At 37.7% G+C, this 17,253-nt stretch overlaps 1 protein-coding gene across 12 annotated transcripts in view; it reads left to right on the top strand.

Moving 5' to 3' along the window:
* Positions 1 to 17,253, top strand: part of dlgap2b (discs, large homolog-associated protein 2b) — an 83,561-nt gene that overhangs the window by 50,502 nt on the left and 15,806 nt on the right. For 5 of the 12 annotated variants that reach the window (XM_079359730.1, XM_079359725.1, XM_079359734.1 and 2 more), the window contains 4 exons: positions 4,587 to 4,801; positions 5,234 to 5,384; positions 6,665 to 6,884; positions 15,317 to 15,361. In XM_079359730.1, coding sequence (XP_079215856.1) covers positions 4,587 to 4,801; positions 5,234 to 5,384; positions 6,665 to 6,884; positions 15,317 to 15,361 — 631 coding nt within the window. The other 7 variants (XM_079359733.1, XM_079359731.1, XM_079359735.1 and 4 more) reach the window with 4 other exon arrangements.

Genomic DNA, 17,253 nt, shown 5'->3' with positions numbered 1-17,253 from the left:
ACTCGGTTCTACTTTTGGAACAGCGCCACGCTCATAAATGTCATTTTTTTCTTCACCGATCAAATCAGAATGTGGCGGCGGAGACACTGGTGGTGTGAGGATGCTGCTGATGCCAGGACATGGGACATCAGGACTCCATTGTTTACATGTTTCCTGAGTAGCTTTCTGTCTCTAAATAAAATGTATTAAAAGTGAAGGTATAACTTCTCAAGCCATTTTAAACTTTACTAAACATACACGAACAGCATAACGCATTACGGCTAAAAAAAAAAAAATCTGTTTTACAAAAGCTACTGTAAGGGGGGCGTTTCTCGAGCCAGAATACAAGCCACCATCACAGTCAACAACAACCACGAGAGTGAAACAGATGTATGAAGAAAGAGCAGCAGAATTTAGGGTGGAGTATTCAATCATAAGGTGATGAGAGTACTCATATTTTATTAAAACTGTAAACATATTTCTCTCTCAACGTTAACAAACTGAAGGATATTCATTGAGTTTCCCTTCTCTGCTGTTTGGCGAGGTTCAGTGCTGTAGCAGTGCGCCATGATGCATAAAAGAGGTCCATTTGTTTTATATTCTACGGAGAGCTCGAGTAGCATTTGGCCTATGCGCTTCAAAACTGTTTTCTTCTCGATAACAAAAACATTTGGGGACTACATCAAGTGAATCCACTAGATTAATGATGGCGGAAAGCAATGGCTGCTATTATTAGCATCTCTTAATCTTCTCTGCTTTCTTTCCCCCCCCCCCATCCTTTTCATGCTAATGCTGTCAAGTCCTTCTCTTGTTTGCCCTGCTCAAATCAAGTCAGAAACATTATTTGGTGTAAAAGGAAAGACAGAGTAGGAAAACAAGAAGAGAGCAGCGATAAAGAGAGCATTTCTCTATGGGGGTAAAAAACGAGGGGAGGGGGTGGTTCATCACCCTAGTTTCTTTGAGTATAGTGGCAGATAAACAGCACTTTGATGGGATAAAGTGAGTAAGAAGCCAATCATTTCAGACAGCCTCAAGCTTTTGGCTGTTTGAAAAGTCAAGGCTTCCCTGTGCATCGGGACAACTGTTAAATCTGCAATGCACACTGACGTAGTATTTTAATTAACACATGGCACAGACTCTGGCACTGATCTAAACAGTGCCAGAGTTTGCAGTGTGTCGTAAATCTTTCTCGTCAGGATCATAAAAGCCCATTATGTCTTTGACAGGCGTTGATTTTTAACCTGTTATTTATTTGATTTGTGATTATTAATTGTTTCACGGTAGTTCAAAGCTAAAGGAGTGAAAATCATTACATGTGATAGGAATGAAAACTGAATATTGAAGATAATTGGTTGGACGTAGTTAACAGTATGACACGTACCTTGATTCCCCTGTATTTCTAATTAAAAACCAATTAAAGCCAGCTGGTTTTCAGTACACAAGCACTTTGCTATGGATAGACGTTTGCAGAAGAACACCACACAGTGTACAGTAATGAGTACACAATCTCTTAATTAATCCTGTTGCTGTAATGTTAAACATAGTCACTGTGTGGTTATTAAACTATCACTTTTCTGTGTTCATAAATTGCACAGATTTACATCTTGATTTTTGCAGTTTAATCATTCTTTAAATTGATTTTTAAGCACACAAAAACACATGCTCGGCTCCTTTAGCAGTGATGTTCTGTCATCAATGACAGTGAGGTGATTCAAAAACTACTGTACACCCCTGAAGCCTCGAGGGTACAATTGGCAGCCTTTGCTGTGCAAGCATTAAATGCATAAAGTTCACCATCACCCTGAGTATTCTAACATTTTTCCCAGAAATTCTTCAATGGCGTGAGCCCCCATTTTGATTTATGAGCATGATTGTCAAAGGTTGTAATACAACTGCAGATGTAAAGTAGAATTTGAGCTACTTCTAAAAATGTGTTGTTTAATGTCTTCCAGTACTAAAGCTCGACGGGGACAATATGACCTCAGATTTATATCTGTAGTTAAAGGGATAGAGCACATGAACACATATTACACAATTTTTCTCCTAATTTCTGTGCGTGAAATGGCTGAAAAAAAGATGGCTGCAGGTGAGCACATCGAATGTTGCTGTTAAATTTGCTGAAACATAGAAAGGGTAGAAGTTTACCTCGGTGCCACAGTTCACTTCCTTTGTAAACACTGACACAATGAGGAGGAGGTGCCCATTGATCAATAAGCCGACGGCTTTGTTTTGAGAGGCAGGGTGAAACAAGTGGAAGTCTGGGGGACTTCATCTGGGCTGTTGTCTTTCACAAATCCCTATTTGATATAACACTACGTTTATTTACCCGAGACTGTGGCTGCTACATTGAGCAATTGGGGGTGTGTGCACGACAACCAAACGTGTGTTTATATCAAAATCGTTGTGGGTGCTGTGACTTTATAGTTTTTATCCATGCCATTACAGCACTGTAACATTTATTACAACACACTGTACTTGAATGTTTTATTCTCTGTTTATGGAAGAATAATGCAACCATAACATATATTTCTGAGTCATTTTGTTCCAAACCAATATAAAACAATGAATGCATGTTTATTTAACAAATACAAGAAGGTACTGTTATCTGGGTATTTCTGTTATCTGTATAATTAAATCAATATTGAAGCATTTTAATCAATATCTAATTGAATCATGACCCAAAGAACTGAAATCGAATTGAATTGTGAGGTTGTGGCCAATACCCAGCTCTATGTGAATAATTTATGTTGTTGTTTTTTTTTTTAAAACAACACACACATGCATAGTTATATTCATGATACACTCAGGGACCCTTTAAGATAAATTAATAAGGAAAATATTTGCATTTAAACATGAAAATGTGTTTTAAAGTGAGACAGTTCATTTCAGCAATAATATCAAAATGGCTATTTGTCTTTTAAATCGTATCGTCTGAAACCAATTACAGGCCACTGCAACAAATCAAAATCTTTTTTGTGTCAGAGTGTGGATATCATCAAATATCGTATTGTTGTACAAAGAACTGATGTAATGTGGTATTGTGTTGAAAGTAGGGATTTAGACCCCTTTACACTACAGAAGCCTTATTACATAGGTCCTGCTTTTGATTACGTTTTTCTTTCCATCTGTGTTAATCAAATCCACACAACGTGACCAAATCCTTTATAGGAGGTAGAGCTCCTTATTATAATCACCCACTAGTAAAAGAATACAGAAGGGAAAGAGCCTTACTCTCCCCCACATCTCGCCAATTTTTGTGTTTATTCCAGACAAGCTGTTGGAAGTGCAACTCTCACTGTCCTATGTACGGCACAGCGTTTTACAGAAAATGAGAAGCTGACAAAAGGTGTTAAGAACAGCAAATATAAAGGATTCAATTAACTAGGGCTAGCTGTATTTACTGTCATATTGCACATCATTACTTAAATGTGCAACAACACTCTTTTATTAAGCTTTACCCAAAGGAGGATTTAAATTTCAGCATCGAATTGAAGCGAGATCTTCTCCTGACAGTTTAGGGAAGTCAAACACACGTTCACAACCGTACCGCAGACAGAGCACAGTGATGTGACAGGGACAAGAATTAAAACAGGCAACACATACATTACATGATCTAACCATTGCATTAGTAATCATTATTATATGTCATATTTTTGGGCCAGTTTGCCTTTATTGTATTGGACAGCTAAAGAGAAACAGTAAATGTTGGGATGACGTGCACCAAAGTGGTAATCAAACCCACGGCCACTGCTTTGAGGACTGCAGCCTCTGTACATGTGGCCCGAGACATAATCAAGAGCCAATAGTTAAAAAAGTAAACTGTGCGTTTAGTTAGAGGTTTTTGGTCCTGTCCCTTCTTACCCAAAAAAGGAAGTAAAGGAGAAAAAAAAAGTTCTCCAATCCCACTATCTGTCTGTCTGTCAGCATTTTAAATTGGGATTTCAGACAGATTCTTATTGTGACCAGCAGAGGTGGATACACAGGAATCTATCCGAACTATTGGCTTTCGGTGGGCAGGCGCAGGGAGGCAGAACACCTCTAACTTCAAAAGGCGACGCAGTGAATAGTTGGTTACGACACTTGAAAGCAGATTGAGAAGAGCAGAGCAGTTGAACTTGATTGGGCAGGATCCGATTTATTTTGTATGATTGGTTTGAAATGTTTTACATTATAAGTCTCAGAGCTGACTCCACCAACTTTACACCCAATATCAAAAAGTTTTCAAAAACTGAATGAACTGAATAATAACTTGTTGTGCTCTATCTCTATCTCAGCCATTATATTTTTGACCTCAAAGGGTAATGAATTAAAGCTGGTGTAATTGACACCACAGATGTGAGGCAGCTTTATTTTCTGTTTAGGGAAAAAGCATTTAGAGCTAATCCAGCTACTTGTCTGATACATGTCTCACACTTGATGGCTAATTGGGCCTCGCTGGCTTGCAAGTAACACCCCTAGTGTATTCCTGCACTAGCTGAATATCTTATCTCCACACCAAAATTAGACACTACTAGCTTAAGTGAACAGAAAATATCTGGAGTGTATTATTGCCTGATGTTTGTGAATATGTGTTACAGCATTAAATACAGGATTGTTGTCTCCGACAGGTGCCCCAGGACGAGTGGAGCGGATACCCAGGTGAGAATGATGATGAGATACCATGTCGGAGAATGCGTAGCAGTAGCTATGTCAAAGCTATGGGAGAGGTGGACGATGAAAGTGGTGACTCTGAGAGCCCTAAGACCTCCCCACAGAAGTCCATACGGCCTGATGCTCTCGTCCTCAAATCCGCCATGCAGAGACCCCATTTAGACTCCCAAAGGTAAGCCTGGCTGCCTTGTTTATATCCATCTTTAAGATCTCTCAAAAGTTTTAACTCACAGCTTAGTTTTTCTTCCTACAAATCTGAACCTCTGACCCTTGGCTCTTTGCACTAACTTTATGCTGTCCAAGTTTGAGTCTGTTTTCCATTGATTGAAAACTCCAAGTTAAGTTGCTTGGCAACAAAGTGGAAATAAAAGTTTTTCTTGCGTTTTTAAAAAAATCATTTTATTACACGTCTCTGTATGTTGATCCAAGTAGTTAAGATACTGATGTAAGAAAATCAAGACACCTTGTACTTGTTTTGGAACCAAATCAACTTCACAAAAAAAAAGACGTAGATGAAAGTAATAAGCGTGGAATCACAATGCAATGTGCCACGTGTTGCTTATGAATGATGGTATCTAATTCCCGTCGCCTTGTCCTTATTCAGCCAGGGCTACCACTTGCAAACCAGGGAAATGCGGCCCCACCCAAGTGTCACGCTGGACCCTGCCACTTTTCATCCCCCACCCTTCCGGTCTCGCAACCAGAGCTACATGCGTGCCGTCAGCACCCTCAGTCAGGCTAGCTGCGTCAGCCAGGTGAGTCTCAAACACATTCATCGCACCAAGGAGCAGCTGAAAACCTCAATTAAAAATTATGCTGTTTTGTAGATATTAGCTTTGTCCAGGTGGAGTTAGCTCGATAGAATCATAAATAAACAAAAACAGATGTCCCTATTGGAGGTCCACAGCTGATGTTTGGTAGACATAACCTTAGCTTTCACAAGTCAACAAGAATATTAAGTTAGTTTTGTTTCTCAAAAGGCATGAATGCTCTAACTATCGTCTACCTTAGCTTCAGAGAGGATACAATGTTATTAACTGATTTTCTGAAGGGGTTCTTGGTTTAAAATACAATGAAATACATCATCGAGAGTAATCAAGTACTTGAGAAACTGAGATACCAGTTTGATATCAGAGTCTGAGGACAGATTTCTTATCATTTGTAGCTGTCCTGTTGTTGAGACAAGTCAATGCTTACAAATGGGCAGTTTGTTTCTAAAAACATATTCTTTTTGTCAAACTGCAACTCATGTTTCCAAAAACAGCTCAGGGCTTGAGACACAGAGACTAAATGTCTAACACAACTTAACACAGCAACGTTTTCAGGTTTCTTCATTTCTCATACCGTGTTATGTATCTATACAGTTGGATCAGTTGTTCAAGTCTGTTTTGGACCTCCATGGTGGCACAAGACATGGTTGAACAGAGGAGTTGTGGCACTGCAGTAAAGACTCCATATTGAGAAGGAGTAACAAGAGGTCTGACACAAAAGCAGGACTTGTATGTTTCATTACATAACTTGTTATGTCAAACACAGCAATAATCGAGAGGTGAGATCGTGTGAACAAAGTGCAGGAGGAGACACGACAGGCTATAGAACATGATATTTTACTCATTTTTTAGTCAAAGGCGTTTTTATTGCATGATCTGAATGTTAAGAAATAATTATGTGTCAGCTTGTAGATTTTTGAATACTCAAAAGATACTGACAATGCTAGTGGATAGAATAAGCATATTTTACATATTTATACAGCATATAAATTGAGTATATAGTATAGTTCATCTTTTTCTTGGCAAATGTGGTGAATGAAATGCTTTATAATATATAATGAATATTTTCTGATTGTTATTTGTTGTCTTTTGCCCTTTTCTTTCATTTGATCTTGACATTTATTCAGTTTAAGGTCGGAATTGACAGTGGCATTTCCTTATGCTAACACTCCTTCATATTTGCTGTGCAAAGGGGAAGAATCAAAGTGAGAAAGAGAAAGGAAGAGGAAAAATTAAGGACTGCTATTCCTGTTTTTGTCTCTCAGGTGAGTGAGACTGAGATCAATGGCCAGTTTGAGTCAGTTTGCGAGTCCGTTTTTAGTGAAGTAGAATCCCAGGCCATGGAGGCTTTGGACCTGCCTGGTTCGTTCCGCACTCGAAGCCACAGTTACCTCCGTGCTATTCAGGCTGGTTATTCCCAAGATGACGACTGCTTGCCTTCAATGACATCCTCCACTGTCACTTCAACTCTCAGATCCACAACAGGTAAAACAATTCCCCCCCTAAATGAGAGAGGGCTTAGACAACATATCCTCATACATTCTATACATGCGCACAAACTTGACATACCTACATATGTACAGTGGGGAACCCTTGAGCTTAAGAGATGCCGGGCTGAAAGATTCCAGTTATTTTCCTCAGAGGCTATGATGTGCGTGTATTTGTTTTTGCCTCTGCATACTACCGATTGTTTGGATGGATTTGCTTGTGTGTTATTTTGCACGATTCATGCATCATTAGCCAAGCTTCTAGTTGGTCACTTGTGTTGGTGCCAAGCTGTAGACCAGGATAAGGGTGGGAGGGTCACAGTAACACTCAGACAACAACATAATTTCACCGTACACCAATTCGCATCACAGCACAGCCACATTTCAAAGCATGCCTTAAAAAAGGAACAGGTCCTACCCTAAGCATGTTAAACTGTGGTGTTATACATGTGTTGTGCCAAGCGTATGAGTTACTTAGGGAGGGATGGAGACAGAAACGGACCAGGGGTAGGGCAGTTTTGGTAGGTTATTGACATGTTTGTGATTGGAGGATGCAGTTGAAAACCTCCCGCCTGTCCTTCCCCTGCTCTGTTGAACCAATAAATTAGGGTATGCTTTGCCAATGACATTGTGATTGACCTTAAAAAACAACCTCAACTATCTTGATACCAATTTAAGGTAAGTCAATAACCTCTAGGGACTAGTACACCTGCACTCACACACGTGCTGGTTGCACAAAGGAGCTGTCCAATGAGGATATACTCGTGAAGTTCTCATAGAATAACCTAAACTATTGTTGTAGTGTGTTGCATAAAGCTTTAGAGCTGTGACGTTAGTCAAAATAATTCATGAATGGCATGTAACATTTATCGCATGACTTACTGAAGTTTCTCAATCACTGTCCGCTTAATTTCCATTGAGCAAAACTACTTTAATGGTTCTATACATCATTTGCACCTGAAAAACCATATGACATTGAATAACAAAGTAGACACGTTTTGAAAATGATTTTCCTGAAAACAGTACATTTTGTCTAAACTTTTAGTTTGTATCAAATGCTGGTTTTTATTACAAAATCCAAGATACTCAAGGTTTTATGCGACACAGTGCGATCACTATATCCCTAGGTTCTTTGTGCAAGCAGAGTCTTTGCAGTTATTCCCTCACTAAGTTCATTTTGGTGTTTAGATGCAAGAGTAAAGCTATGAACCCTATTGAAACCTTTAATAATGCATTCAAAAAAATGTATGACCTTGATTTTTGTTGTTTTTGAAAATTTCTCTGTCAATTTAATATTGGAGACAATTGCTCTTTAATTCATTTTGTGGGCTTTGTTTTCTTGTGCAATCTGGACATTTGTTTTTGGAATCCCCTCATCTTCAGTTGGGTTTCCATCTATGATTTCCTCGATGTGACTGAAGTACTGAGGATATAAGAGTGTTCTCCAATCCCACTGTCTTATTTGCTGAACTCTACTCATTTAGCTCTCTGCTCCAAATCTATCATCTCTATATGGACTAAAGCAGTTGACTGTGGAAAAAAAAGAAGAAAAAAATGTTATGAAGTTGTATTTTTTAAAAACTGGCATGATGTATCAATTATACTTTTGAGATAAGGCAAACAACCTAGAATAAGGGTTCCCTAGATGGTGAGTAGAAATAGTCATGTCATCTCCATGTCAAGCCGTACTGTAAGTAATATCTCTCCTCTGGTGTAATCTCTGCATTGTTCTTATGAAATAGTAGGTTCAAGTTATTAAATTTAGCGAGTCATCCCAGCTATCTTGACTTTGAACAAAACAGATGAGAGAAATCCTGTTTAAATGGTAGAACTCGATAGTAGTTTTAATAAAATCCTAAACCAGTGTGAGGCTAGTGGCCCATTGAGCTGGTAAGGGATCCCATCATGCTCCGTAGGGCAGACAAGCAGCAAACCCCTCTCCATTTGACCATCCATCTCTTGAAGGATAACCAGGGGGAAAGAACAACTGGAGGCATCAGGGATGATTGTTGCAGGTATTTTAATGTTGACACGCATACATATATCTATGTATATGTGTGTTTTTGCACTGCCTTCTCAGTAAGACTAATAGATAGAGTATCATTAAAGTTGGTAGACATATCTCATTGTTATCCTAAGTAGCAAACTTGGTTCAAAGCAACTCACAAAACCACCACAAAATGATTTCTTAAAAACTTGACACCCCTGAATATTGATTATAAGGCTGAATGTAAAACTGGCTTTTGTGAGTTGGTAACCATGTCTCTATTTTAAGTGTGTTTCAACCACATTGTAGGTGTATATGTATAACAGACTTTTTGGAATGTCTTCATATCGTATCCATAAAATAGTATTAAGTGTTGTTACATTGCCACTGTCTCCAATCACCTGTGAGAGCAGCATACATCTGCTATAAATGTGTGAACATTACTTTTTCTTTCCATAAAAATCTGACTTCTTTTAAAAAGGCCATGTGGCAAAAGTCTAACCTTTGGTTTTGAGTCTGTCAGCTGTGTTTGACTGTGGGATTGCAGCCTCTCCCTGGTGCAGCCCTGAAGGGGGAGTGAACCCTCCCCTTACCAGGTTACTTACTTTACAAGGTCTAATTAGCCACCTTGGACCTGATATGTTCAATAGGGTTCATATCTGCTTCTTGGCCCAGTAGGTTGTGATTCCTCTACTCCCTTTTCATCTTTTCTTTCGCACTAAATGGCACAAATTTCAAGTAATTGAGAAACATTCTGAGAACAGGGTTCCAAGAAAATGGATTTATGAATTGATCATCTTTGATGTGTGTTTCAATTAATTCCACTATTTGCTCTGCTGTGCAGTGAAAAGATGGAAAGAAGCCTTGAAATGACTGAGAAGGCAGTGTAAAACATTGTAAAAACCCTACAGTATGTGAGTGTAAAAGAAAATAATTGTGGTCTTAGTTAAGCTGAGGTATGCAAGTCTGTTAAAAAAAAAAAAAATCTTATTGGCTCTGATAAGAAAGCTCCATATATATATATATATATTCAACCTGACCTTTCAAAACGTACAAAACAATTTGGATATGATTTCCAAAGAAAACTATTTTTGACACTACTCAGTTACCTCTTGGTTTTGCACAATACATGAACAGACAGTCAAACCCTTATCCCTTTAAACCTTAAATATTTTGTTCAACAACAACTTTGGACCTGATTTTCTGTTATTGAAATCCCTTGCTACTCACATACTGTAAGTTATCCATAGATATATGTTCTGCTAGTTCAGAATCCAAATTAAATATTTGACTCCAGCTGTTCCTTTCACTTTGAATGTCCTTCTGTTTGCATATTCACATTTTTCTTCCAGAGGGATATGATCTTTTGGATGGGACTTCTTTACTAAATGAAGACATGATAGAGGATGATGATGGTGCTAGCTCCTCTGCATATGCAGAGCTGGAGAGGCTGGAGAGAGAGACTGCTGCTGCTCGCAGTCATCACAGTACTAGCTCCACCGTAACAGCCATCTCTGTCCCACCGACATCCCCGCCTTCATACAGGGTCCCTTCTGCATCACCCATATCCTCTGAGCCACCAGTCCCTCAGGCCATCCAGGCCTTTAAAGAGTCTGCCAACATGGTTGCTGCCTTCAACATGCAATGGAAGGATGAAATCTCTGCAATGCGTTATGAGCTGGCAGAGCTGCGAAGAGATGTCTGTGGGGAATTAAAGACTTTCAATAGCAACTTCTTCAACTTTACTCAGTGCTACAACATGTGGACTTTGTGCCGGGAACCTTGCAGTGACAGCATGACACAAACAGATGACAGAGTCTCCGTAGGGATCCAAGCAGGCTCAAGTTGGTCAGTTCGACAAAATACGCAGGACAAGTCAGTGATGTGCCAACCAGAGCCAGCACCATTCAGCATTATGGATTTGATGGAACCCCCCCGAATTGAGATCATAGAGGGAACCCCTGAGAGCACCCCTGAGGGGTCCGGCAGCCCTGCCAGCCCACTCCCAATAGAGGACTTCCCATGGGAGATTGTCAAAAAGCAAAAGCCTCATAAGCAACCAGAAACAGGATGCCATGCAGGTGGCCACAGGAGTGCCAGCCTAGAACTATGGAGCAGAAAGTACACAAGTGGGCCCATGTCATATCTGTCTATGTCATTCTAATCATTCCCATTCTTCGCATACTGTAAAATGAGATGAGGAGGCCTGGGATAAAACCTGACCTTTACCAAGAAAGGCAGGCCAGTGCTGTTGTTAGATGTCCCTTTACTCTATGCAGACACAGAGTCTGTCATCTCTTGAACAGGTTAAACATGTTGTTCAAGCAATCTTTTAACATGTGTAGCCATTAAATAAAAGAGACTGGTTTGTTTACACCTGAGTGAGGTGGCAAGAATGTGAAAGAAATAGTGGCTGATGTACAGATCCTCAAGTGCCAACAAGGGCAACATCATGTTCCCTCCATTGTCTTAAACATCTAACCTTCAGAAGAAGTCAATTTAAGCAAAATGGTCAGAAATCTGAAGGTCTTTCTAAAGAAAAACTCAATAATCAGCCATTGTAAGATGGGGCATAAGTCTGTTTCTGTAAGATAATTTGAATAGCTAATATCCATTCCAGTTTCTCTTCATGGCAGAACATTCTCTTAAGCACCTGAGTACACTGAAAAAATACTGTGAATAACTTTATAAACCCTAGTTTTATAATGAATGCATAAAAGATGACTGATCATATGAGCGTAATCTATGAATCTATTGTCATATCATTTAGTTCCTAGTTATTTCAATTTAAGCATTCCTTTGTCATGGCCTTCATACATCTTGTAGCCAGTTCCACGTGAAATGGTCATTTTGAGAAATTCAATCAAAAAAATATTTTTCAATGTTGTACTTGTGAAACAGTATAAAAGAGTTACTGTAACGTTAAAAAGAAAACAAAAAAAACCCAACAACAACCCCTATAAAATTTGGTACAGCCCAATCCCCTGGAATACTGTATGGATAACACTGTCTCAAGGCCTTGAGGACATAGTCCCTGTCTTAAATTGTTTACGATTAATATTTTGTGACTGACTTCTTAGTCTAACAGCATACTGTATGTGGAAAAAAAGGCCGGAGATTAATAGTGGTTGTGAAGTATGAATGTAATGGCTTCAATTCATTCCTGCACAAACTGATTCATTTTCAAATTCTATGTGTATATAAATGTACCATTTTGTATATATAGAAACTTATATTCAATACTTGTACTGTTTGCTGTGATAAACATACCAATTTGTGACAGCACTGAGAGGGTTTATAGTACTAATTTTGGTGGTAAGCCAAACACAGCACTTTTTCCAAGTCTTTTAGGTCTAGCTCATTTCTTTATCATGTTCATCACCAATTTGTTTGTGCACCTCATAAGAAAGTTGTTATTGTTACACCAGTGTTTCACCTATTGTTTTTCATGCAGTGGTGACTGGAGGTTTCTACCTATTCATAATAATGTTCGGGGTATAGGTCCAACAAAAACTAAACCATAGTTGTTGATTTGGTAAATAAGAGATTTGGACTAATTTCTAGTATATTGATCTTCATCAATTCCGCATTATATCTCGTAATGGACTCATTTTAGGCGGGTTTGGTTCATCACTGCTGAAAGATAACAGAGAAACATTTGTCCCTACAAGCAGACAATCAGAGGCACAGAGGGCCACTACCTCTCCAACATGTCCCCCGAGTTGCAGTATAGTACCACTGAATGTACTAACACCGCCTCACTAGTGATGGCTTTGCTGGGCTCTTGTTGAACCTTAATGGGTCGTAGCCCTTACTCATGTACTATATAAATAAGCTAATTACTCTTCTCTCTCTTCTAAAGTTCAAATTAAAGTCGCTGGTTATAAACTGGCACTCCTTTCAACCATTCATTCACTCCATTGTCCCAACATCGCATACCAAAGTAAATACCCAACCTATGGAACTGACGCCAACAACATCTCCCAGCTTGAAAGCACTTGTCTTTGGATGATCACTGCAGCACAGGACCATGGAAAGCCTGTATGTAACAGACCCCTGACTGAAATGTGAACCTTTCAAAACGACTTAAAATAAAGGAAAGGCATCATCTCTCACTTTCTGAAGTGAGTGGAATTTCTTGCCCCTTTGCACAACCAAAAGACAACACTTGCAGAACAAGTGGCACTTTGAAAAGATGGTATTTATACAAAGGTTGAACTAGAGGTAAGGTCAAAACTGGTGTTAACCACAAAAGAAAAAAAGGCAGACATTTCCTTTTCAGGTATTGCATTGGCTTCTTCCCACACAGCTGTTATTGTTTCTTAATCAACCTGATCCAAAATGCCTAGCTGAAAATGTACTTGCCTTGATAATCTTCTATGTGTGTAACAGAGAAAAGCTATATCGAGTTGTTTTGCTGGTAATTTTTCACAGCAACTCTATTACTCAGAACAATGTTTTGGATGTTGGTAGAAGTTCAAATTAATTGTTGCCCTTATCCAACATTTGCAATACAGATTAAGATCTTTAAAAAGCATATATCTATTTATTGTTGATATCATTCCATTCAAAGGAACTTTAGGTTTTTCATCTCAGACCAGCCAAAGGCTGGGTTAGCATTACTTAAATGATTTCAGAGAAAGGCATATGACTGTGACAACATTTAGCCTATAACTTCTTTCATATACAGATATATATATATATATATATATATATACACTATAAATAAAAAAAAATATTTGGAAAGGCTTGTATTCATACTTTTTGCTTTTTGAATTATAAATGGAATCGCAAAGGCATTCCTTACGTACATATTTTCCCATTATTTCGGGAATGCAAACTAAAAGGTGCTGAAGACTGGCTTATCATGATGTCTCCAATCTACATTCATTCATTCTATGCAAGTCCTTTGTTCTCTGTTTTATTTTCCTCTAATCTCAATATTTGCAATTATAGGTATTAGGTGTTTATGTTAAGCCTTCATTGAAGCCATCAATGCAAGGAATGGAATATTTCAGAAAATACAGGCGGCTCTTTTATTTTACTTAAATATGTTTGCATGAGCCACAGGGCACATTGAAGGTTGGCATGCAAGTTTCATCCACATTTCGCCCATGTCAGGTCATATGTACACTAGAATCAAAGAGTTTGTTGGGGAAATTCTTAAGATTCCTGCTTGGTAGTAGCATCTGTGTGCTTTGTGACAAAAACAATAACAACAATCATGAGTAATAAACTCACTGACATTTAATTTACAGACTACAGATAAATTAGACAACAAAGCCTGTGATAATACAATTGGAGAAAGCTGTACAAATGCTTGACATTCTTGTGAAATAAGATCCAACTGCACAGCAAAGTGATGATTAATGAAGCCATGCTACTCATCCATGCTACTGTATAAATATCTTTCTAACAGTTTTGTTGTTGTTAACATTTCATCAGTCAGCCCAAAGAATTCAACCTTCCCTTACAACAAGTTTAAATGTAGCAAAAATACAGATTTAAGTATAATATACAAGTGAATTATGTACATTCAAAAGACAATGGAGAATACAAAGAAAAAGGGTATTTACAATTATTTTTTAACCATGCAATCATATTTTGTGAAATGAAATATATAATTATTTGTCAGAAACTCTAAATTGTCTATCTAATATGTAACAGAAATATGTAGTAAAATACCCTTTGAGTTATCGTTTACATTGTTATGTTAACCAGAGATCTGATGCGACAACTGTGCCAACTCTGTGACATCCAGCGATTGAAAAAAAAGGGGGAAAAAAAGGTTTTTGGATGGAATCAGATCTTACCTGAACCTGTAACACTGCTTGGTTATAAATCCTTTTCTACCCCTTTGTTTCATTTTTGCGATTATTTGTTTTGTTTTTTCTTTTCTTTTCTTAGAAGACAAGCTACTCTGTTTTGCATCAATCATGTTGCAATTTTCAGGGATCTCAGACAACATTGTTTAGTGATTCAGATTTTGTCAAGTTATAAAGCATTCTTTTGAAAACCATGGTTGAGCCTGCATTTGTTAGCTTCTGCTCTTTTTGTTAAGTGGATGATGTGATGCTTTTGTTTTTTTTTGGGCTTATTGTGGTGTTTCTTGTGAAATATTATTTAACTTTTATTGGCCTTATGTATTTTTCATAAATTGATATAACAACAATGGATTCAATTGTTTACAATGATTATGTTCCTGACAATTCAAATATCAAAAAATGGGGGTCATAGCTTTACAAAAGCATCCAGAGAAATAAGTGATTTATAGGGTCAATAATATAACTTCAGTCCATATAAACTACACCCACACCACAAATACACAGCATGGGCCAGACAGTGTCTTTTACTTTGACCCTCTCAATATGCATTGCTTTTATACTAAGCTATCATCTTTTTGTTTTTGTTTGTTTTCTTTTTTCTATTTCCCCCCATTTTAGGCATCCGTAGCTTAGCTGGGGGGCGTAGAGAGTACGGTAGGTCTGGTAGGGAACCGCTTTTATTATATCTTTTTTTATATGTTGTTTCTAAACTTTTTCATACATTTTGTCTCACTCATGAACATTTTCCACTAAAATAAGCTATAGTGATAATATCATTGTACTCACTCAGGATGTATAATACATGTAAATGTTTTCATCTGTTTCCACATTGAATCCAGTGGGATCTCAAGATAATGTTCATAGCACTCAATAATTAGTTTAACCAACCAAGAAAAGTAAACATATTACTGTCCTACATGAACATGTTGGCCTTGTACTTGTTGGCGAGCACATTGGCATTTTGTGTAAAACATCTACTGCATTTGAACAGAGTGAGTGACAAAAAAAAGTTCAATTTTAATATATTTAGCGAATCTGGAACATAACTTACCTGAGAGGTCTTTGTATCTACACAGTCCATAAAATGTTTATTTGATTTGTTTTTCGTTATTATGTTTTAATATTATGCTTCTGTTCAAATTCATTGGTATTAGTATTGTTTCAACCTCTTGCTTTAACCATTGTATACATTGTTTTAGGCAAACAGAGGGGCATAAACTCAGCATAATGTAGTGTCTTTATTTTATGTATCCTAGCATGTGGCAAGGCAGGTTATGACCAACATAACAGCTTTGTTCTACAAACCACCGCAAATCAATGCTGCATGTAGTTCAGTTAACAAATTGAAGAAACATTTTTGGCATATCAAAAGCTTTTTTTTTTTGAGAAGAGTATTGTTATATTGTTTTGAGTAACGTGCTCTGACAACGGATTCTATAAACTTACATTCAAAGAGGTGTTAGGGGATGGGTTTGAATTTAAATCAAGCACATGGTTGCAGATTGTAGCATCCTAGGATATGTTATTGTATTATTTCTATGTGTTAAGTAATTGGAGAGATGTAACTCTTCATGATGTCTACACTCGTATTCTTCCTATGTACTGGGTATGCGAGTTCAGTATATATGGCAGTTATTATTGCTTTTAAAGAAGTTCCTAGAAGTGACCTGATGTTTTAGATTACTTACTTTTTCTTTACATTTCAGTACATCCTGCAGGCAGTCTGTCTCAGCTTATCTGGACAACTCTTTAGCTGTCGGCCTGCATTGTATTTAAAAACGTCTGTTCACAAAGAAATGGCTATATTTCTTTTTATGTTCAACTTATACTTAAAAAAAAATCACTTTAGTAGCATCTGCTAGCAAAAGAGCCCATTAATAGTGATATCCAGTGGTCTCACAATTGTTGTTGGTTCAAAGGTTACATAGACAAGACTGCTTGAGATTAGAACCCTAAATATCAACCTTTCATTTTAATGTTGAAGTCATGACCTTTCCTGTAGTGCCACCATCAGACCATGACTTCCACATGCATTTAATGATCTGGCAGCTTTACTTGAATTATCTGAACACTTGCACCATGCAGTTCACAATCAGAATTTCATTGCAGATTCAATTATTCATTAGCAAAATCTTGTTTTGTGTCTCTTTTTGGTTCATGTTAAGCAGATGTTTTTGGGATACCAACCACTACTTTATCACTGGTGTAAAGGAAATATTGTCAGTACATTGATTTGTATTGGTTTGTTGCGATGTATCATACATAAAAGGTTAATCCACATTGCATCCATGGGGGCATCACCACTGTATGTATATATGTATGTGCCTATAACAAACATGCTTCTTTTATTGCACAGCTTTTAAAACAAAGCTACACAAACCTACTTTTAAAAGTATGTAAATCCAGTCAAATCAGCTGGAAATACTGACGTACACATACTCTCAAGTTCTGCTAGTTGTCCTATGTCAAATCATACATTCATGAACTCATCCATTCATCAATCCATGCTCTCATTGATATATGCAAAACACTGGTGCCATGGGATAAATTCAACA

This window comes from Symphodus melops (assembly GCF_947650265.1).
Source record: "Symphodus melops genome assembly, chromosome: 1".
Lineage (NCBI taxonomy): Eukaryota > Metazoa > Chordata > Actinopteri > Labriformes > Labridae > Symphodus > Symphodus melops.
The sequence above is the reverse complement of the archived record's forward strand: the minus strand, read 5'-3'. Positions and strand labels throughout refer to the sequence as shown.